General features: G+C 37.2%; 1 protein-coding gene across 1 annotated transcript in view; it reads right to left on the bottom strand.

Moving 5' to 3' along the window:
• Positions 1-609: 609 nt before the first annotated feature.
• Positions 610-24,313, bottom strand: part of tbc1d16 (TBC1 domain family, member 16) — a 50,556-nt gene continuing 26,852 nt past the window's right edge. Inside the window, exons 7-12 of the mRNA XM_036589828.1 lie at positions 22,668-22,816; positions 14,726-14,860; positions 14,341-14,527; positions 11,666-11,845; positions 8,932-9,078; positions 610-6,721 (exon numbers count right to left, since the gene is read on the bottom strand). Of these exons, the coding sequence (XP_036445721.1) occupies positions 6,461-6,721; positions 8,932-9,078; positions 11,666-11,845; positions 14,341-14,527; positions 14,726-14,860; positions 22,668-22,816 (1,059 nt within the window). The 3' untranslated portion in view covers positions 610-6,460. The remainder of the gene's footprint in view (positions 6,722-8,931; positions 9,079-11,665; positions 11,846-14,340; positions 14,528-14,725; positions 14,861-22,667; positions 22,817-24,313) is intronic.

Below are 24,313 nucleotides of genomic sequence, written 5' to 3'. Positions count from 1 at the left end.
CCCATATTAGGATCTCCAGGTCTACGCTGGTTTTCTCTATGACAAAAAAAATGAATGCTGTCTTCGGAAATCGCTAAAAATAAACAGCCTCGATTGTATGTGTTTGTAGTAACTTCTTTCAGAATGAGAGGTGTAACAGGTGTCAGAAAGTGTTCCACGGCTCAGTACTACAAAACCACTACACCAGCTACAGAAATCAAAATTGAAGACCCTTTGAGAATCGTTTTATGATCACATCTCGGCATCCTGAAATCGAATTGTGAGGTGCCTAGAGATCCCCACACCTAATTCTTACCAGCACACACACACACTTACACTCGCACCTACAGTACAGTTTTTTTTTTTCAGCTGTTTTTGACAGATGTACGCAGAGACACACTCACGCTGATATATGCACACATACACTCTAACACTCACACATTCACACAGCAGAGTTGTCAGTACAGATGGTTTTGACAGATGTATAAAGACACACACACACACACACACAGCATGCCCACATACTCTCTAAGGCTGTTACATACAAGACATGATGTTAAAAAATGGCATGAAAATGCAAAAATATTTAGATTTTTTTGTAACAAAACTATGTACACTGAGCGCAGTAGGTTTTGTGAATGAACAAACACAAATTGCAAAAGGATATACTTTGCTACTCACAAAGTGGGATATTTTGGAAGGAGCAAAGGAGAGTACAAACTAATCCTTTTTACATTTGTGAAAAAGTTGTAGTTGCTGATCTGTCACGTTGGTTGTCGCAATGCCAACACCAGAGGTGACAGTGATTGGTCAGTGAGTTCACATTGCCAGTGAAGGTTCACAAAAAATGGACAGAGGGTGACAAAAACACATCACATTTTCGCCTCATGAAAAACCGTTTTTAGTGTTTTAATATACCATCAGTTATACATGTATCTGAATTGATTTATTGACATTAGGCCTGTCAAGATCATAAAATGTGGCTGAAGATTAATTGCCATATCCCTAATTGCAATTAAAGATTTGTCTTTTTGTTCATTGTAGGTAATATTAAAGTACATGGTTAAAGTGGCTAATTAGCTCTCTTGTTTTCTAGCGTAGTAGCTAAATTTATATGATTATTTTAATACTTTTTTTTTTTTTACATCATTTGAACACAGCAGCTGCCCTTCACCCTATCTAAGAGACTCATAATAATTGGATCAATCAAAACGCTCCAAAATCGCTTGGAATAAAATCTCTTTACATTCACTTACATTAAAAGTATAGAGCATTTTTGTCCTGTACAGTTACCAGTTTAGACAAGCAGAGTTACATGTTGCCTCAGCCCAATGAATGAAAGTGCACTCAATTCACATTCTGTTTGTTATGACACAAACATATGATTGCGAAAGCAAACAACTGTGGAAAATGTTTGCGGTTTGTTTAAATATTTGCAGTCAGGCAAGTACGTAATAATTGTAACAGGTCTAACTGACATCTGAATACATTGCGCTTGGTGTGTCTTTACAATCACACACAAGCACTCTTACACTCATACAGCAAGAGGACCTGATAAAGCAGTAAAAAAAAGTGTGCAGATGCAAAGTAGGTGTTTCTAATAAAGTGGCTATGGAGTGTGCATACAAATATACACACATTCACTCTTACACACACTCACATGCACGCACCTCTACACTCACACATACACACAAACACAGTGGTGTTCTCATCATATCTGAGATGGTTTTGAGATAGGAGTCGTCTTGAGGTTTGTACGTGACTGTTTTTAACCTCTATCTCTGTACAGACCTTGCAGTTTAACCGCATATTTAAACAGCACCATACAAAAACAGTACATAAGCAGCTATTCTCCGTTTCACTGTGCCGTTCTGATCCCGCTCTCTGCACACAGCACGTATAATTGCTCAGCTACAAAATAAAACAATTATCTCTCTTATCCTTACGGGAGCAGATAAAGGGAGGAATGTCCTCAGGAAAAACAGCGATGGCGGATTTGAAGTGGCAAGTTATTCTTTTATATTGTTATGTTTTTTTTTCATCGTGCAGTAATGCGATTCGCTTCTGTGGAAAACCACTGACTCTGATGCAGGAAATCGATCAGATGCTTGAAGCACGAGCTTAGACTGCTGTCACACAGAGACAGCAGTGAGCCTGAGGACGCTTTCACAGGTGGAGCTGCTACGATCCTGCAACACTCTTAAAAATAAAGGTGCTGAAATGGTGCAGTGTCACAAGTTAAAAAACCTCCACATAAATGTTAAAGATTTTTTTTTTCCTAGAACTCTAGGTTCAAAACAAGAACCATTTAGGAACCTTCAATTTGCAAGTGTATACAATAAAGGTGGAGAGATGCCTCAGAAAAAGCACTGCAGATGAACCAATGAGATTTTAGGGAACTATTTTTGTTAATGAGATCTGCAAGAACTGAAGAACCTTTTTAAATGTTAAAGAACTCAATATCATGTAAAGGTTCTGTACCATTTAGAACTCTGTCCAAGCCAAGAACCATTTAGGAACGTTTACTTTTATTAAGTGAATACTCTTAAAACCAAACGTGCCTAAAGGGTTCTTTGGTTTGATGCCACACAAGAACCACTTTTGGTTTCCTAAACAACCTTTCAAAACATACTTACAATGCAAGTTAATTGGCAATGTGTTTTGAGTCAACAGGTTTTTCATTCTTTCACTAAGTACAGTGTTGGTGGTAAATCAACCACACCTTTAAAGGTTCTTTAGGGCAGGGTTTCTCAACCACTGGGCCATGGATCACAGGTGGGCCAGGAAGCACCCTCTGGTGGTCCTTCGGCTAATACCGAGTAGGAGCCAGTGGTTTGTGTTGAGCTGGTGATGGCACTTTGTCGTGAAAATCAGTGAATGTTTTGAAAAGAAATCTAATGTTTTTAAATAGTAAACAACATTAATACGAGCCCAACAATGGCGCACAAAGCAGCTTCATCTGTTTTTTGCCCCTTGATTGTGCTCAAAAGTATCAATCCTCCACTTGCAAATTAAAAATGTAGCTTAATTTGCCACCATTCTGCCTGATTATAGGTATAAATCTACTTTACATTGAACATAAAATACATGAACGTTTGTGCTAATGTTAAAATTTTATGTTCAGAAACGCTTTTTATGGATAAATAGGTGGAAAAGGTTGAGAAGTCCTGCTTTAGAGAACCAAAAGCAGTTTTTTTCTATGACATTGCTTGTTCCAGAAACCTTAAGTGATCTTTTTTGGCGTTAAAAAATTTGGAATTATTTTTTTATCATTAATAACTGATGTCACTTTATTCAACTATTACTTTTACAGTGTAGATTGAAATACTTTAAGCTAGATGCCAGAAGGTTTTTCAAGAGGTCTTACTCGAATATTCAAGTGTTTGTGGGGGCAAGAACTTATTTAATAACACTGTAATTATGTATTTATAGTAACTTCTTGATAGGTTATATGCCTCGAGATTTAATCATCACTTTTCAAATACGTGGCACTCTGGACATTAATTTTACCATAATGTCACTCTCACTGTCAATGTTCTAGACACACCTACATTTTTTCATAGCTTCCTACATAATATTAGGAAACTTATGTATCTTTAACTACTGACTGTATCTTTATATATCTTTAACTACTGAAAAGTGACTTCGGCCTTGTGAATGGTAGTGTATGTTCTCACAGATTGGTAGAAAGCTAAAAGAAAAGCAAGGTTTTGTGGGTGGCTCAGCTAGCCACATATCTAGATGACATTTCACCAGCCAACGAACGTGCATGTCTGGCAGTTTAATGTGAATTGCAGTTTTCAAAGCGGGCAGGTGTGTGTTTGAATGTGTGGGCACATGTATGAACTTTAAAGAAGAGGTTTACTAAAGGATTACTAAATAACTCCAACAACGTAATAGAAAATACCAAAGAACTGTCACGCATGACAACAGTTCACGGATTTGGATGGCCACGTCCCCATTCCTCTCCACTACAGGCCAAAGAATGCAGTTAACCTCACAGCATTTTGGAAGTCTATTTGACAACGTTTCTATTGTACATGACAAACCAGCTTAGAAAGTTGCAAATCTGGCTCAACCTGATCGTTCTGATTAAACATCTATCCTGCAGTCAGCACTAGAAACAAGATCTGATAAGAATCGAGACGTCATTGAGTTGGAGGATGCGTAAGGAGAAAAAAAAAGTCAAATAAGTATATTAGTCTGTCTGCTAAAAAGATAAACATACGTAATAAACTGCTGCTTAGATAATATTTTGCTAAGAAGCCAAGCCTATGAGAGTCAATAAGAATTCAGGGGGGCATACAGTACTGTTCAAAAGTCAGAGACCAGGAGATAGACAAGGACATAATCCACTTGAATAAGGAAGAAAATAAGGGAAAAGGTGACAGCAAGTCAAATAACAGGCGGTAGACTGCCAAAACTTTCCCTATCAGGAAAATCAAGTTCCACTCTTGCTTCAGATATGAAAAAATCCATAGATGTTTCTGTCCATTCTTCCACTGTGAGAAGACTACAACACTATGAGTCTGAAAGAATGGGTAGAACAATTGACTGGCCAGACCTTGGCATCACTGAATGTGTTTGGGATTACTTGGACCACGGGAAGGGTGGACACACTAAATGCTGAAAAAAAAAAAAAACAAAACATTTAGTGGTTGAGAGTTTTGCACAATTGTCTGCATATGTTTCTACTTTTTTCCTGACAGAAAATGAATAACTTGTACTTAATGACCATTTTTATTGGAAAAATAAATGGAGGATGGTCTCTGACTTCTGCACACAGTACTGTAGTTTAAAAAACAAAGACATTGTTGCTGTGCCTTTATATTGTGTGACCATTTCATGATGAATGCACACAAATAGAAAATCATTTATGTCATCTCCACATTAAAATATACTACACAATTATTCCTAAAAGTAAGGAATCTGCAAGACAAATTCATGTGGAACTGATGTACACACCTAAATCAAGGCAATTCATTACTTTTTCAGTGTAATTTCTTATAGATTTTCTGCTCAGTTCTACAGTTACTGTTTTGTTTTGTTATGACAGTGGAAATATGGGCCCTCATTGCTCATCTTCCAATTATGGCAACATCTCTTAGCCCTTCTGCGAGTGCTCGCCCATGCCTCTTTGCTCGCTGGATATTTGAGGAAGCCAGCCGAATGCCTAATGGTTAAGAAAAGGGTCTGTAATGCATGTCGTTTACAGAGGCCGCATGTGGAGAGTCCCGCAGACTAATGTTACCTTTTAACGGCAATTTGCGGATAGCTGCTCTCCCGGCTGCTCTCAAACGGGCTCTGGGGAACCTTTAAGACACAGGCCATCTTCTATAGCCCTCTCTCTCTCTCTTTCGTTCTCCATCCATCTCTCAGACCAAAGCCTCCCAAACACTCCTGCTCATCTAACGGCTGGCCCCTAGATTAACTAATTATAGGCAAACTCCCACTTGGGTTTGGACTGGAGCGCTTTTCTCCCCTGCGGTGTTGAGAGGCATTATGAGGAGGATTAAGACCTTCTGCCACAATCATGATTTTAACACACAAAGCTCAAATGGTAGGAACCGACAGCACTACGTCATAATATTGCTGCCTCTTTCTTCCAATATCCCTTTTATAGTTATACTTAATGATTACTGGTTAGTAATAGAGAACAATAAGGCATGCAAAAGCATATGTGGGAAAAATAAGTATTGCTCCATTTTGTTTACAATGTATGTTCAATACTTGAAAAAATCTCCAATATATATTGCTTTGATAACAGAAATCGGCCTACATGGCATCCTACTGTATGCAACTGTCTCATGTCCTCTGTATTCAAATATATGATGAGATCTGGAATTAGGAATGATCAACACTTTTTCCCAAATGATGACTGACTGGTGAAATGCACCAATCAGCTATTCCCAAAGTTTGATTGAACAAGTTTAAGCCCACTACTGATGGCAGAATTATTCATATTCAGCACTATATCTGAAAGTTGCTGTCTCTCTCACACATAAATCACACATGCATACTGTCTGAAATAAAAAAGAAGAAAAATAGTAATAAAGAGTATCAATATATTGGATTTGTCAAAAAGAAAGATTGTAAAGAAGTAGATTGTAATCCTTGTTTGTATGCGAGGACTGCACTTGTGTATTATTGATGCCATTCCATAATCCAGTCCTTCTGTGCCTCCATATGGGTTGCCAGTCCCTTTCAGAATCTTGCCATTTAATAAATGGAAATGAAACACAGAGAGATTCCATCCACTGCATTCATGAGGCTCCCCTCTAACGCTGATAACGTCCATCACTTTTAAATAGGTGTGTTTGGTTTAGGCAGTGTTCCATTATCATATTAGATAGCAAATATCTCCTAGTCAACTAATAATGACGCTGAGGACTGCATCTCCCAGCATTCACCCGTGTACATGGCAAATGGTATCTCTGTAGCTAGACCTTATGGGTAGCGTAGTCCTTGAGCCCAGCTGCAGTCAAGATTGCTTGCGGAAGTTGAAGATGTCCCGTGCCTTCGAGCTGCGCTTGCTTTCGTTGAGCTGGCTGGGGGAGGGTGGGGGTTGGGGGGTGGCTGTGCCTCCATAGGGGCAGCTCTGAGAGTCCGGGTGCTCTCCGGAACATTCTACAGCAGGGATGTAGCGGCTGTCCCACATGCCCGGCCCGCACAGCTTACACAGGTCATGCAGACTGCAAGGGATCCTGGGAAGCAGTCGGAATTGATAGAGGAGACTTCGTGCCTGGCAAAAAGAGGACAGGATGGCAGAGAGAAGTGAGCATTGTGTTTACAGGGCAGCGAGCTAACAGCAGAGAGACTTGAGCAGAACTGCATTTGTGTGACAATGCCGCATGAGGGAGGGTGGCGTAGTTAGAAGATGGGTGGGTGGTAAATTAGTTTGGTTTATTTCAATATATCTATTTAATAACAGACAGTATATGCAGCACAACCTTGTTAATATCCTCCTGTCAGTATAGAATATTCACCTTCAGCAACATGAATGAAATCTAATTAGACCTATATAAGTCAGCCTATAGAGAATAGCCTACTTGTGTAGTAATAGCAGTTATGTAAATAAGGCTTGCACAGTTTTACATTACATAGTGACAACAAAGATAGGCTAGTGCAATATTTTCTATGTTTAATATATTACAAACCTTTAGGCTTTTTTAACTATAATTCTCCTAATTTCTTAGGGGTTTCCTCAGACAGGTCAGAGAGAGTAGGATGTGATTTATTTTGAGCCAGATTTTTACTTTCTATTGTGACTCTACCAGAGACTACACTGTAAAAAGTGGCTTGTCAGATCTACCTAAAAAAATACTTCATGTAGTAACAAGCAACAACAAGCAATTGAACTAGTTTTATTCAACTTAAAAACTACATTGATTGAAAGAATCATTCATTCAAAGTATTTATTTAGGCTGAATAAAACTAGTTAATTTAATCTGTTACCACATGAAGCTTGTACAGTGTGGCTGCACTTTAGCTCTTTTTTTAATCACTCAGGTTTCCCCAGTGATAGCATTCTTAGAAGTAGGTGAGCAGTTACAACTGAAGGAGTGCTTTTTAAGGACTATCCTACATCATATTTGTACATATTTTATTTTGTTTCATTTTAAAATGATCATTTTGGGGCTGCAATAAACAACTGTTTTCATAATTGATTTGTTGGTGTGTTTTATGACTTCAATGAATCAGTTAGTTGGGAAACAAACTTTCAGATATTAGTCTGGGAATAATGTTTCATTGAACTAATTAAAAATACAAGGGTAATTTTTACTTTATAAAGAACATAAAACACCTATCCCATCTAATTCAGATTTTCTAAAAAAAGGGCTTTTATCAAGGGTACGGCAACAGATTTTGGCGACACTTTATTTTGAGTGGTCCTTTTAGATGAAACAAACACCCAGACTCTCAGAAACATGTCAAAAACATATGAGGGTTAGGATTAGTGTTTGGGTTAAAGTTAAGGTTAGGGTTGGGATTAGGATTAGGGTTAGGTTTAGGGTAAGGTTGGGTGAGGTTAGGTTTTGTGTAATGGAAGGTACATATTAACAATACATCTACTTAATGTAATTAATGTATTAACAGTACATCTACAAGATATTTACTTCAGTGTGTTCAGATGCTTCACTGCTGCTACTTCACTGATATGTTGTTAATATGTTACTGATAATCTGTTAAGAGTTTATTAATCATCTACAAGCGGTACATGCCGAAAAGCTCCAAATGAAGCATTTCTGCATTGTTCCTAAAACTCTATTTTTTCAAAGGTGCAGAACAAAAAAGGAACAACACGTCCAATGCCAAGATAGGCTGGTCTTCCATATTTCTCCTCTAATGATACAGCAAAAATAAATTAAAAAGCTTCTGTGAAATTTGATATTACAGATCAGCCGTGTCAGATGTGGAGACCTAAAGCAGCTCATTCCATGTGAAACAGCAATAACCAACACGATATCAGTGTTTTCAAATCTATACGTTTCCAAAAAACCTCAGTGACCTGAAGCTTTATTTTTGTGTAGACATGAGGCTAAAACACTGAGAAAAAGAGCTAAAAAAAATCCCAGCTCGTCTGTGAGAATTAGTATACAAGCAGCCCTGATAACCGTGTAGTTTAGCTAGGCAGTTCAGACCAACCGCTTTAAAATACAGCTCACCCCTTCAGCCAGCGCTACCACTTCTATTTGCTAAACTTAAACCAAATTAGCTGAAAAGCAGACACTGACCTGGCGTTTTTACTTTTGACTGTGGTTTTATTATAATTTAGGATTTCTGTTGTAGATGCTGTGTATATAATTAACTGTTTAAATCCTTTGAATGCTTTAGTAAATAGGACAGCAAAATAACTCTAGTTTTCCTCTTTGATGATTTATAGGGAAAGAAAAGAGGCCACATCCAAATTGTGTGCCTATGTCTGAATGTGTGTGTATGTTTTCACAGTACCTTCCTCAGCACCAGTTCTCCATTCATGTGCATGGAGAGGTTGCTAAAATGCAGCAGCATCTGATCGGTTGCAAGCTGCTGCTCTGTGACGTCATCACCGTACAGCATAATGATGGCCACACATAGAAAGAGGTGGAAGTAGTCCGTCTGTCTCACACACACACACACACACACACACACACACACACACACACACACACACACACACACACACACACAAACAGAAGCAATCAATAAGCAGCTTGAATCCACATAACAAATCAGTTAGCAACTACAGACATCTCAAACTACGAGCCACTATGTAAATGGGCGAGCAGAGAAGACTAACTGCTCTCCAGTGTCACCTGATTATCACTATGTCAATATATGCTAATGCCACTCTGCATTAGCTTGACAATTAGCATCTAATCTTCATTAGTGGTTCAGCTGAGACAGCTGTGAAAGTAAGACTGACACACTCCAACACCAACCTGCCTACCTGCTGAGCTACTATAGTCACTCTTGAGTATTTACTTAACACTGAGTGCCAGGTGTACATATGAAGGAAGACACAGCACAAAATGTGCCTTGGTGCAACTGCAATATGCACCCAAATTGAGTCTGAATTTAACTTTCACTTTTCTAAGACTGCAGGCTGTGTGTAGCCCCACCCACTAACTGCTCACTCGTGAAGTGCAGGGTTTAAAAAGTGCAAAGAAATAGTGTTTGAGACAAAACAGAAAACAAAAAATTTGTGACAAAAAGACATTGGTTTCTTTCAGCATGTGTTTAAGGCTTGTGTCTCTATCTAACTGCTAACAGATACAATATAGCTGAAAAAACAGTATGTCTTTTGAGGGCCCGTAACAGACGTATACCTGATTTTAAAAGGAGAAAAATCAAGGCAAAACCAGCCAAGTTGCTGAAACTTTGCTAAATCTGAATATGTAATCAGCCGCATGTGTAATATCTCCACCCATTTTTTACACAAGGAAGAGAAGCGCATTTCAACTTGCACATAGCCCATAAACTTCATGTTCAGCCAGCTTTGTACATAACACAAGGCCACAATGCATCTGATATACACAAAAGGCTTAGTAAATCGGGCCCTGAGTGCATTATCCTAATAGACTTGGCACTACTACACACAAGGCTGGTTCAAAATGATAACTAAAATACTAACACTGTTAATAAGACATCAAATAAGTGAATGTTAAACCTTCCTTTCTCATTTTTAGATATGAAGCACCACAAGGACTTGATTAAGGTCATGAAAATGACCACAGGGAAAGAAAAAATTATGCTTTGCATCAATTACAGTGTGTGTCTTTGTTTATTCACAACAATGTAAAATATTTTCTGTTTGGAAATTGTTAAAATAAAACAAAATAGAAATTGAAAATATATGTCAGTGGCCATCAATATACTTTGTAAGGGTGACTTAGTGTAGCCTACATGTGGAAAATGCTGTGTATTTGAAAGAAGTCAGGGTAAATGAGCAAGCAGGACTGCGAAGTTAACAGAAGTTACTTTTTTTTTGAACACCAGCTACATGTTATTGTTCTCACCAAGTATGTCTTTCCAAAACTTTATACATCTACACTGAAACTAGGACAGAGGAAGTAAAAATACAATGCACAAAGGGAAGTACAGTTTTCGAGCACTGCGCCTACATTGTCAAAACCCAAGCTAGAAGCTGAATTTCATCAAAGGAGAGTGCCATTAAAAATGCATTGACCTCACTAAACCACTTGATTATCCACTACAGGCACTGAATCAAATGTCACACATACAGCATCTCTTTTCCTAACCTTTAAAAAACAACAAAGCATTCAGGTTCTCAAGCAAATCAAATCCTTTATTTGCAAATAAAAAAATCTGGATTCAGGCTTATCTCTCTGCAGTAAATGTCACATACTTTAGAAGCATGAGATTTTCTACATGGAGTAAAAGGTGGCCATTTTACTCTCTTTCATGATCAGCTTCTCTATCTTTAACTTCAATGTAACTACTAGAAGTGTAACGATACATTGTATCATATTACATTGTTCATTAAAAGCCTCTCAATTCAATAGGCAGAGATATCGAACAATACATTCAACAGCCTAGTGCAAATAGAGTTTAATACTGCATGAAGTATAATAAAAATTAAACAAGTCTACAATGCATTCAGACCCTCCCTCTTCTCAAAAATATTACTTCCTCTTTACCTCAAAATCAAGAGCAAGGTGGAAAAGCACGCTCCTCGTAAAAGTATATCAGCTCAGTTTAACCAATTAACATATCAGCCAGTGGCTGGTGCATGTATTATAAAATACAGTGTTGAATGCTTTAAAAATCTAAAAACGGAAACATTAAAATATGAACATATTATTGAATCTAATTGACACCACCAAATTGTATTGAACTCAATTATAAATTTTGTGAATTGTTTCAACCAGGTCTGGTAGGATAAAGCTACAACTTAGGTTTATTAACAATATTGATTAATCTATTAGTTATCATTCGATTAATCAAACCATCAAGTCTTCTTCGGTTTCCTCTCTCGCTTTGCCTCTGTGTAAGTTCTGTTTGTGCGACAAGCCATTCAATATTTTATGGTGCAACAAAAGACAGAAGACTCCTACATCTGTACTCTGCCTGTAGAATCTTGTTGTATGTCTGAATGGCTGCATGTGTTTTCAGATCATTTAGAGCACTCTCGTTTTTCAGTTAACAACACATCAAGATGTCAGGTTAAACACTGCAGCTCTACCTGGTAGTGAGCCCAGCAGGCCTCCCACATACGCAGGGCCTCAGTGTCGGGGAACTCGCGCTTGAAGCACAGCAGAACCCAGCGGTGACAGAATAGCAGCTGCAGCCCATCCTCTCCCAAACGCATCAAGTGCTGGTGGAACCGCGGCAACATCAGCCGCAGGAGCTCCCTCAGATACATCTATATACAGAAAGAGATAGAGAGTGAAATTTACTCATAATGACTCTGCATATCTAGCCTCTTATCCAGCGGTTCTCAACCCTGCCCTGCCCCCGATACTTTCCCTGTTATAACACACTCATGTCAATCAATCAATCAATCAATTGTATAAAAGGTCTTTCTTCACTGAGAGGCAATTTCCTTAGTTAGCATATTTTTACATTAACAACAAACCCCCCAAAAAACCGACCACATTACAACTCAACTCACAAGTTATGAGAAGTTTCAATCAGGTCTTTGTTCTAACCACAGTACTGACACAGCATTGGTTTGTGTTGTGAATGACTTTAGGCTCAGCGCTGACACAAAAAATCCTTACTACAAAAAAAAAAATAAATAAATTACTGCAGCTTTTGATACCGTTGGTCACAAGATTCTAATACACTGCCTTGAATACTGGGAAGGGCTCTCAATAAATCATATTTAATGCATAGACAATTCTTGGTTTCACCAAAGAGATTTAACATATGTGGCATCCCACAGGGTTCGTTTTAGGGTCCTTGCTCTTCTCTTTGTACATGTTACCTCTAGGTGATGTCATTAGAAAACATACTATACATTTTCATAGCTTTGCTGTTATACATTTCGATGCCTTCTGATGATCAAGACTCTATAGACAGGCTTTCCAGCTGTGTGTCAGATATTTCTCAGCCGATGTCACAAAATTTCTTACAATAATGAAAAAAGTAAAATACTGATATTTGGTTCTGAAACTCAAAGAAAAATACTTTATGAGAAGCTCGAGTCTTTAGCTTCATATACCAAATCTGAAGTACAAAATCTGGGTGTGATCTTAGACTCTGAGCTCTGTTTTATCCCACATGTAAACTTAGTCACTAAAGTAGCTTTCTATCATTTGAGAACAATCACTAAAGGTTGGCCTTTTCTATCTGCAGAGAAACTTGTTTATGCATTTGTTACAAGGAGAATTAATTACTGTAATGCCCTTCTTACTAGACTTCCTAAGAAAACAATACATTCTTGCAGATCCTTGCAAATGCAGCATTAGTCCTAACAAAAACAAAAAAAAAGAGAGATCAAATCACTCCCGTTTTAAAAGATCCGCACTGGCTACCTGCATCATTCAGGATAGATTTTGAAGTTCTGTTACTAGTTTGTAGGGCTCTAAATGAACTTCCTTATATTCTTCTACTTACGTTCCAACACATCGTCTTGGATCTGCAGATGCTGGCATTCTGTAAATACCATCCGTAAAATACTGAAAACGTTCAGAAGCTTCTTTCATTATGCTTCTAAACTGTGGAACTCAGTTCCACCTTTTATTAGACAGTCAAGCTCAGTTCACATGTTTAAGAAATTTTTGATAACGTATCTCTTGGCGTTCAATAAAATACTACATCTCTTTTGCATTTCTTTTTAACTTGATCTGTCACTGTCTTGTCTGTTACTGTAAAACATTATCACTTGTCTATAAAGCACTTTGAGCTGCCACCGGCATGAAAAGTGCTCTATAAATAAAGATATTATTATTATTATTATTATTATATTATTATTAACTCTGTGTAGCAGTCAACTACAAAACATTGAAGGCTTCGGGTTTAAGAGGTACTTTACTGATAATTCAATATGCAGACTTACACTGTTAGTTAAGATATTTTGTTAAAATGGAAAGAAATAGCATTACAGTTTCATGAGGAAAGGAAAAACAGTAAAATATGGTGGGCATGCACTGCTGCGAGTCATCCTTTAAAGACTGAAATAATCATTTAAAAGTGAGTGGTGTTGGGTCGGAGTTTTTCGGACCACATCATCCATCTCTGCATATTAACATCATACATACAGACTCAAAAAGAAGGTCCGGTTTCATGTTTAGGTCTCAAATGCAAAATCAACGTCATATTGACATCCCCAGAAGACACATCCTTCACCAAATTCTGGCTGATTCTACTGAATACTCTTTCAACACAGTCTCGATCATCGGATTTGTAGGGTCAGGGAAGCGGTCCAAAGCACAACCAACATTACAAAATGATCTTCCCCACGCTGGGCGCAATTACACATTTCCAACAGAGAGGTCTCCAAAACTTACATAGTGTCACTTTAAGCATGTGTTGACCTACCCAGTATGTTTAGGGCAAGAATTAAGTAAGAAACTGTGTATTTTTCCCGTGAACCATTTTTTAAACCTTAAACAACTTCAAAATTTTAAACATTAAGTACTGTAATGGACAACCTATGGTTTGTTTTAATGTTTGAACTCCTCAAATGGCTGCCTCAATCTTTAAATAAAACATAAGAAGAATCTTGCATAACACCTTGAACCTTTAAACCTTTCATAATCAGAAATCAGAGACCTCAAAGAATTAAATTTCAACTCACAAAGAGCTTTTAAATCAACAGATTTTGGATCAGGTGTGTGAGCACAGTGAAACAAAAAAAAATAATGAACTAAGCCTAATTTCAACTGGTTAATGTGCCAGAGCTGGAGGTCTCACCAGCTGTCTCTCCATGTCTTCATCTCTGGGGGAGCTGATGAAGATAGTGTTCTCCATCAAGCCCACAAAGCACCAGAATGTGTCACTCTCGTCCTGGATCTCGGTCAGCAGAGGAGCCACCAGGTCAGACATGCCTTGACAGTAGCCCATCTCCGGATTAAACACTGCATAGTTCAACAAGATACGCCTGGAGAAGAGCAGGACAAGCAGAAATGAAATAAATCCTCAAGTTCAACACTACTGCTGAAACATTTACAATCACTTGACATAATCAGAACTGTTGTTATTTTATTCCACAATAATGTATATAAGATTGACTGAAATATTATACAGGGAAAGAATAGATGAAGAGGAAGAAGGAAAAGAGAGAGCACAAGGTTCTGACCTCATGATCTCCACGTTAGGGTTGTTCTCTCCTCTGAAGAACATGTTGCTCCTGTCAGTCCTCACCACATCCTTATCTACTGTAAACTGTACCTTCCTCCAGAACTCACTGTGCTCTTCAGGACTCATCGACAACCTGACGGAAGGAGGAGAGAGAGAGTTTTATTATTAATCTAGTGTACTGAAATTCCAGAACCTTAAAGAACCTCTCTACATTTTTAGCAAAAAGAGTTCTATATAGTACAAAAAAGGGTTCTTTGGCTTTTAACAATAGTGAAACCCTATTTGGTGCTATATAGAACCTATTTCAAAAAGCAAAACACATTCTCCATGTGAAAAGCATTTTAAGAACGCTTACATCATGCAACAGCTTTCTTTGAGTATTCATGGTTCAATATAGAACCATTTTCTTGACTAAAGAACCCTTGAAGAACCATTTTTAACAGTGTAGGCCAGTGGTCTGCATATATATGAATTTGTTCCAGAATGTGTTTACTCAATTTTATTTTATTCAATTACAAATTTAGCTGGCTGATTGTTTTGCTTGTTGGAGTGGTGGAAGAAAGAGGTGAAACATCATTGGTTAATAATATTCCCCACCCACTGGTGCACAGTGATGCAATCAAAACTCAGAAGTTTCGGATGCGGCTAGACGTCATTACAATTTGACAGAAGATTATGGGAACATAAGATTTTTTTTTAAAACAGTACAGTATGATGAATCATGCTTTATAGGATTAGGGACATGAATTAACAAGGTTAAAAAAAATATTTCAGACAGCCTGATTTCAAAACAAATCAAATTACTGAACCTAAAACTAGATTTGTCTTGACATGATAACATATCCCTTCAAATAAAGTGTGCTTGAGAGCCTCAAGTCTCTTAGCATTAGCTTGAAAGCAGTCACTAAGTTTGACTAATTAAATAGTTAATACAGTTATATGCAGAAGTTTCAGTGCCACTGGTCCAATTCATTTTGTTGATTTTCTCAGTGAAAATAAGTACACATTCTTTACAGAGAACACATTTCTGCACATTTTAATGCAAGATTTACTGTTTATTTGCTGAATTCAACAAATTGGGAAAAAAAATTCAAACAAAATGTGGCCTATGCAAAAGTTATACTGACATTTTATATTTTTTTATCTGTTCCCAATATCTTTGCATACGGCTGTAGCTATCTGTCTATATTTTCTTTTTTTGTGACAGACATTGTTGGGAGTGGGCTTCACACATACGAGGAATATCACTGCTATATTATGGCTAATACCACCTTTATTAGAGAAATAACAAGTGCTTTACAGTCTAGAGAGTCTAAAAGTCTGAGACTGCATTGAAAATCTGACATTTAAAAAAAAAATGTTATGATATTTAAAAGGAAGCAGAAATATTAAGGATTCTGCACTATTTTTGGGTCACTAAGAAAACTCAAACAAATTTGTGTAACTGACCACGTTAAGGCCCTTCTACAAAAAGGTCCTTATTTCTTCCATTGAAGCTCATGTTCAGTCAGATGTCTCTCAGGAAAATCTGATCTCTTTGAACTATAAATTATCAAAATGTTTGTATAATTCTAAAATTGAGCATTACACTAAACATCCAGCAAATTTTGAATGAAAAAATAAGCAAGAACAACAATAATAAACAAAAAAAAAACAGCACAAAAACTGACAGTCTGGGCGTGGCCTAATATTTTGATGACTATGTGCGATTGACAGCACTCAGACCTGCACTTCAAGCCTGCTGCGTTACTGAAGCAGAACCAAACACAACAATACTTTACTGCTAGATACGCATGCAAGGAATGCTGACGTGGCCAGTTGAACAAGATAAAGAAAGACAATTACAGTAAAGAATGAACAGAAGAATGAATGACTGAACAGATTACAATCAGGTAGATGAGCTGGCTTGATAGATCAGTTATGTTAACTTAGTCAGGCTAAGTAAGCTTTTGCCCGTCACCAGAGTTCTCTGACTTGAACACAGAATATAAGAACACAAAATAGAAAAGGTACTAGAACTTTTGCACAGACCACATTTTACGTTTTATTTTTTTCAACAGCAATATGTTAATGTTTATTATTATAACTGAAAGAAGTATCACTACTGAGTTAGGAAAAAAACAATTAAAAAGATACTAAAATATGATGTGTGCGCACTGGTCTGAGTCTCCCTGTAATGCCTGAAATAATCATTTGAAAGTAAGAAGGACTACGCAGGAATTTTTCAGACCACGTCAACATTTTTATGTACTAACGTCATGTGCACAGGCTCAAAAAGAAGATCCGGCTTGAGGTTTAGGTCTCCAATGCAAAATCAACATTATACTGTTGAAGATGTGATGACAGCAGTAGATAATTCGCTTACATCCCCAGAAGACATTTTTTACCAAGTTTTGACTGAACCTCTCTTTGAATAGTTTTTCAATGCGCTCGCAATCATCAGATTCATCCGCTCATGGAAGGGGTCCGAAGCACAACCCACATTACAAAACGTTCTTCCACATGCTGCTCGCAAATACACATTTCCGCCAGAGAGGTCTCCAAATCCCCAAAATGAATGTAGTGTAGATTTAAATTCAGCAAATAAACAGCAATTGTGTATTAAAATCTGTTCTCTGCAGTGGAACAATGTCTGTGTTAACCTATTTTCACTTACAATATCAACAAAACATGTAATTTGAACAGGGGTGCCCAATTTCTGCCGTTAGGCCTCTCACAATGGAGAAGTTTTGACTGTAACTTTGTTTTCCATATCAAATAAAGATGTAGGTTTATGGACATTGTCAGGGTACACTTTAAGAATAATTCTGAAAGCGTCTGTTAAATATTCATGACAGAAACTACAAAGATTCAAAATGCAAATGTTCAATAAAACCGATAAGATTCTAGGCTATTAAAGACCATATCAGTTGACAATAAAAAAAGAGCCCTTTACCTGCCAGACAAGGATAAGAGATGAGATTTATTGTTAAAAATCCTGTGTGGACCACCGCTACAGGCTACTGGTACATTATCCTTGCATTGAGTTCTCTCACTGACACACGGGATCACTTAATACTGTTTTGTTCAGTGTCATTCAGTAAGTTATTAAAATTGCACAGGGACAGATAAAGCACTCTTGGAGTCATGTCTTCATCCACAGCTGAGGTTTAGGGCACTTTCGACTCAAAGGCCTAAACACTCTTTTACCAAGCAGGTGGGATTTAATTAACACTGTTTGTTTTGCATGAAGTAACACCAGACCTGACGCAACTTCACACAACTGTTTCAGAGCCTGTGTTTGTGCAAACTATTCCCCTGGCAGTGCCCCCACCCCTCCCTCACACGCTCTCTCTCTCTCTCCTCTCCCTTCCTCTCTGAGGACTGTGGCTGCACGGCTGAAAAACACTGATCACAATTACACACATCAGTGTTACTGTAGACTATTTTAACCCACGCAGCACCAACGTGCAGCTCAACCACAGCACAGCGGAACAGTACAGATAACCGACATTATAAAGGCACAACTGCATCACTGCAGATAGCTGTAGAGACCTTTACTGACTGTAATTAAAGGGCATAACACGACAGCTGTCCCGGAGGAGAAACGAAAAGAATGGAGATTGCTGACTGGAGCTAAATTCCAGGAATAGAGCATCTCCGAATTCTACATTCACCCTAAGCTCAGGACACGCAATATATCTTACACTGTGTTCCATTCTAGACACGCCAAGTTACAGCTGCAGGTACAATGTTTCAGAATGTTAGCCAAGTGCGATGATTCACCACGATTTAAGATCAGATTTTGTCAAGTCCAACTGAAAGCGATGCCAAAGACAAGCTTACTGGTCAAAGGCAAATAAATGGCTACGCTTTATTTTGATGGTCCACTAGAGATGCTTTGTAGAGCTTACCTTATGTTTAACTCATATCAAAGTAAGTATCGACTAAAAGAATAATCCAGAACAGTTCAACCTAATCCATATCTGTACACAGAAGCAACTGCCCCTTGGCTTGTGCTACAAGCGTGCTTTTGGTTAATCAGTTTTCCATTCATTTCTAAGTGGGTCAATGATATGATTTGAGATGATGCATTTTTTGTTTTCAAGTCCATTATTTTCCTACTAAATAAAAAAAATTCATGTCCTATCACATTATTCTACAATATCTCTTTTATGTGAACATTTTTTCAGCACTTGATAATAAAATTAGATTTAAGCATGTCTCTCAAAGTCCAAAAATGTCAGTTGGTGTGACCGCTCAACCATATTAGCAGATTAAATAAACTATTAAAAAGAGCATTAGTTTTATACAATTCTTTAAAAAAGGTGTGTTTGATACCATTAAAACCTTAACATGTTACAAAATAGCATAACTTTAAAAAGTATTTAACTCAATATATAACAGTCAGTAAATTCTGATTTTCTCAAATGTCACAGAACAACTGGCAACAATGGACTTTTATTCTGACATGCTTTTATGTAAGAATTGGCAAGTTGTTGCATCACAAAGAAAAACCCACATAATAGTAAATAGCTATTAAATTGTAGGAATTACTGCTGGGGTCAGGTGCTGGAGCACTTAGGGCTAGTTTCCCAGACCCAGATTAAGCTAAAAATGCTTTTCAGTGGTTTATTAAAAAACTCTTGTTGTGAAAAATTGTCTTTTCCTTGCGTTTTTGATATCACTATGTGAAACTGTTTTATATGTATCAATATGGAAATGGATGTCGTTGTTTCTGTGAAGTCACAAAAAGCAACACATTTACACATCTCCTCCTATTCAGCCTACAGCAGTTTAGCCCCGCCCATTTACACTGAAGAGTGTTTCAAACTTGACTGTTTTCTGAAAGAGTCACAATAAAGGGCAGCCCATCAGAAAAGAGCTCATTTACATTCAGTCTTAAAGGCAAAGCAACAAAAACATCCTGGAAAATTCTAAAGGATGAAGACAGGATGGAAAACAGTCATGTAAAAATGAATTATGATCGTTTTTGGTACGTAAACCACACAATCGTTGTAAGTGGACCTCAGGGGAAAATAAAATGGAATACAAACGTAGGTCATGAGCCCTTTAACACTGATGTCCCAATTTAGTCTTCGACTAGGCTTAATCTATGTCCAGGAAACCCTTAAAGCTCACCTAGAATCTGTAATTGCTTCAGTAACAAAGCTCAGATGGATTTCTAATCAGCTGGAGGAATGCACACTGCAAGTTAGAGATCTTCAGTATCGATGGTTTGATAGTATTACAGGCTGATCAATAATACACAGTGACACTAAGGTCACAGCCCCACTATGATTACACAGTTAACTACATAAGGACATCTGTAGCATGACTTTAAAAAATGAATGCAGTTCTCTCAAAAAATATAGCTGCAAATACAACAGCCATAGTACGCCGATGACTACGCTCCATAAAGCATCAAAGCCAGCACATGTAATGCCTGTTGTATCGATGGGCAGACAATGCCTTAATCAGTTATGACACGCTCATTTCCTCAGGGACACATTAATTCACACCGTGCGCGTATCTGCACACATGTTTATTGATTGGTAGTGGCTTGCTTCACACTGTCTTTGCTCGGTGGTCCATTGAGATTCACGGCGGGTGTTAAGACGGCCTGTGATTCTGTAATACACGTCTTTAACACACGGGCAGTAATGACTGATCAAAGTGCTGTCAAATGGCTGTGAGGCTGACAAGGATTGCGCATTCCACCAGCAGCTTTTACGCACTAATAATAGAGCCAGGCAGTGTAAAGGAATAATTCACTGAAATGTTAATACCAGGGATGCACCCATATGGAATTCCTGGAGCGATGCAATACATGATATTTAACACCTTGTTGTGGCCAACACCAATACCAATAATCAATTACTCATTTTTATATTTTACAATAAGTTCACACCAGAGGCATTAAGCATCAAGGCCCAGAGGTATGACTACAACCAACTAGCTGACTTAATTATAGCCAAATTGATAGAAAATGACTCACTATATGTATAATAAAAGGGATGGATTTATACTGATTATTAAACAACACACGATTGCTTACCTTACATTTAACTGAATTCAATTCTTTTCTGTTCCACCATAAATGGTAGAGTAGTTAACTGCTGCACCATTTAAGGTAGAACAGAAAATCTGAATAAGAAGCTGGTGAATAGAAAGCCAACTTCAGCTTTTTATACCACAGTGGGTAAAGGCTACTCAATCAGAGTCCTACAGCACTAAGTATAGATGTTTAAGGCAAACGGTTGAAGACTGTAATGTTCATGTCACTCTGTTAAAGAATAAATTCCGTGGTCTTGACCCTGATGATATTTTGTAATATTTTTTATTGGCATTGCAGAATGTTTCCTACCAGTCACAAATCTTGAGCTTATGCTCCCTGGAACTAAGCCCCTGGTTCACACTATAATCCACATGTGAAATATATTCTTTACAAAAAAGAAAGCTCATTCAAAGACTTTTAATGGACTTTAGACAAAAATCCTTTTGCTTTCAATTACCCTATACTTTAATTATTTATGTAGTATTTAATTATTTTTATTTTTCAGCTTAATTGTTTACTTGGTCAAAACAAATGACTGAACATTCTCTTTTTAGGTCAGTACCAAAACAATCACAACACTACAGAAACCATACTGAATGCTTCAGTTATGACAATTTTAGCTAATTCTGAGCCAAACTCAAAAACATGAGCCGATGCATGAGTAGCAAAACAGTTGTACACACATAAAATCATATTTTCATTACAACACAAAATAGTTTGCTGCAGAAAATGTGTTTCGGTAGTGACAATTCTTAATGTTACACACTGATTTTCAGAACTTGGGACATATTTACTTCAAAACAGTGGGGTCTAACTGCTCGCCATGTGGCCATGATGAACAGGGATACAGTCTCACTCAGCTCTAAAATGCGGGGACGTGGCTAAAATAAGGCTCCACCTACAGACTAAAGCTGTTTGGTTTAGATAGTGACATGAAAATGTGGGACAGCATTGTATGAATAAAGTTTTTTCATTTAAACATTAAACCCATGATAAATCCAAACCTTTCAACTTTAAAATAAATGAAAAAAAGCACCCTATAAATGCTCATTTTCTCTATATTTAGCTCATTACTTTTTTTTAACACAAAAAACTTAAGTATTAAGTTTTTAAAATGTTTTTTTTTTCTGAGGGACTGCAACTTGAACTAACTTGGTAGAATGGTCCATATACCAAAATCACAGACATTTTCCAATAGAATTAGAGGAGGCAGCTGTTGTTATTGCACCTTTAAGACTGATATGTAAATGAATGCTATTCCAATTAGCTGTCCTATATCATACTTCACTCACAACAAAGTCTGGACTCACATACTCTTTATAGCTGAAGGGGCAGAGCTAAACTGCTGTAGACCATCACAAAAACAATTAATTCTAAACTAAACTGTTTGAATTTTAAACAAATGGAAAAACCTTAGAAGGGCAGAACCTGGAGATACAGACTGTAGACTGATATTAAAAGTAATGATTTATGTAATTACTTATATCGTATTGTAATCCCTTTTGAAAAGTATATCAAAACAACAATGGCTCTAGACTTGTACAGGATAATCATGTTGTACACATTTTCATGTGTAAAACAAATTAAACTTATACAGCTCTGAAATTTGGAGATTTCTACTTTCAGTTTTTAACAGCTAAACATGCACATTAACACCCTGTTTTTCTTCTTTGCCAGTATCACATTTAGCAATCTGATTGACAGTTTTATAAACCAGGCCATGTTTGGACGTGTTCCAGACATTGCACCTGAGGTTGTTTTCTTTGGAGGAAGTGGTTTTCTTGAGGGAGAAAATTATCGAGCACTTTGGGAGTTATGTCCTACAGAGGGCGCATTTAGGCCTGTGAGCTTTGAGCAGGAGCTGATCCAGAGTCAGTGCTACAGCAAACAACCAGCATCTTACCTTCTCTGCTGGATCTCCTGATACTCGCTGCGTTTCTGCAGCCTCCAGGCCTCGCGCTCCTCTGAGGTGGAGTCATAGCTGTAGTAGTGCAGCAGGAAAGGCCACACCTCACCCCGGATAGAGGGGTCAATGCCTCCGAAAAAGATTGCCTGAGAGAACAAACAGTTACAGTGCTGTCATTTAGAGAACACAGTGTCTAAAAAGATCAGTTATAGTGAGGTGCTGGGTGCTGAATCTGGAACACCGAGGATTTAATACTGCCTGATGTTTGTTAAAGAACGTACAAGAGATGTATTTGGAGCCAATTAATCTCCAGCACTTTCCTAATATGTACTAACATCTTCTCCTAAACAAACTCACATACCGGAGAAATTCCACTAATAAAGCACCTTTTTGACTCGCCATAAATTTTCAAAGAGCACACGTACAGTATATTTTAAAAATACATAGCATGCAAAAGTTTTGGTGCCGTTGGTCAAATGACATTGATTTTCTAAGTGAAAATAAGCTAACATCCTTTACAGAGAACAAACTTCTGTACATTTTAATGCACAATTACTGAATTCAACATACTGTAAAAACAAAACATTAAAATGTAGCCTGTGCAAAAGTTACGGCACATTTATATTCATGTTCCAGCAAGATAAACTTAGCAAATAAATAAAAATTGTGCACAAAAAATTGCAAAAAAAAAAATTATATTTAAGTTTGTTCAATGTAGAGAATGTGTTAACTTATCTGCACTTAGAAAAATGTAATTTAAATGAAATGCACGGTTTGGCTTATATACATGTGTGAAATTAATGGTAAAAATATTACTTAGTAATAAGCATTATTGTCTTTTTTAAGCAATAATTACACAATCATACTGATACAAATACAAATATACACGTGTTCAAAGTATGTCCCACAGTATGTGCATCTCTGAGACTGAAACCTATTTACCCACCCAAAGGAAGAGGAAAACCAATAAGTCACATGATAAACAGGAAACTGCAAAGAGCCTTTCTAAAAGCATGGCCAAGAGAAAATTAAACTCCTGCAGGGTACATGGGTTTCAGTAACACGGATACATACGCATTGAGAGGCATAACTTAAGTATTCAATTATTATTACCTATAAAAGATAATAATGCAAAGTAATGTGACCATTAAATTACACCCCCCACACACACACATCCACCATCATCTGATCATGTGTTTCAGTGGGAGAGATAAGACTAAAAACAACTGACCTTTTTTGTACAAAGGCCAAAGGAGAAATTATATATATATATATATATATATATATATATATATATATATATATATATATATATATATATATATATATATATATATAAAAACACACACACAAACACCTGATACAAAGCTTTAGTTTTAACAAAAAATTATTTTATTTATTTTATATATTAATAATCTGTGCATATCCTCACTGTCATACCCAAACCTTGTAACTTGGACCAGCAGACTGGGACCAAAAACTGAAATAATTCATTGTTTCATTCACTTACATTTAAATTTATGATTTTTTTTTTTTAATTTATCTTAAGGAAAGCTTTTTCTTTCTCCTGTAAAGTAACCATTTTAGAGATACAAGGTTGTCATGACAGAGATAATATATTCAGTTACATTTCACTTGAAGCC

Source organism: Colossoma macropomum, unplaced genomic scaffold (genome assembly GCF_904425465.1).
Source record: "Colossoma macropomum unplaced genomic scaffold, Colossoma_macropomum, whole genome shotgun sequence".
In the NCBI taxonomy this organism is placed as follows: domain Eukaryota; kingdom Metazoa; phylum Chordata; class Actinopteri; order Characiformes; family Serrasalmidae; genus Colossoma; species Colossoma macropomum.
The sequence above is the reverse complement of the archived record's forward strand: the minus strand, read 5'-3'. Positions and strand labels throughout refer to the sequence as shown.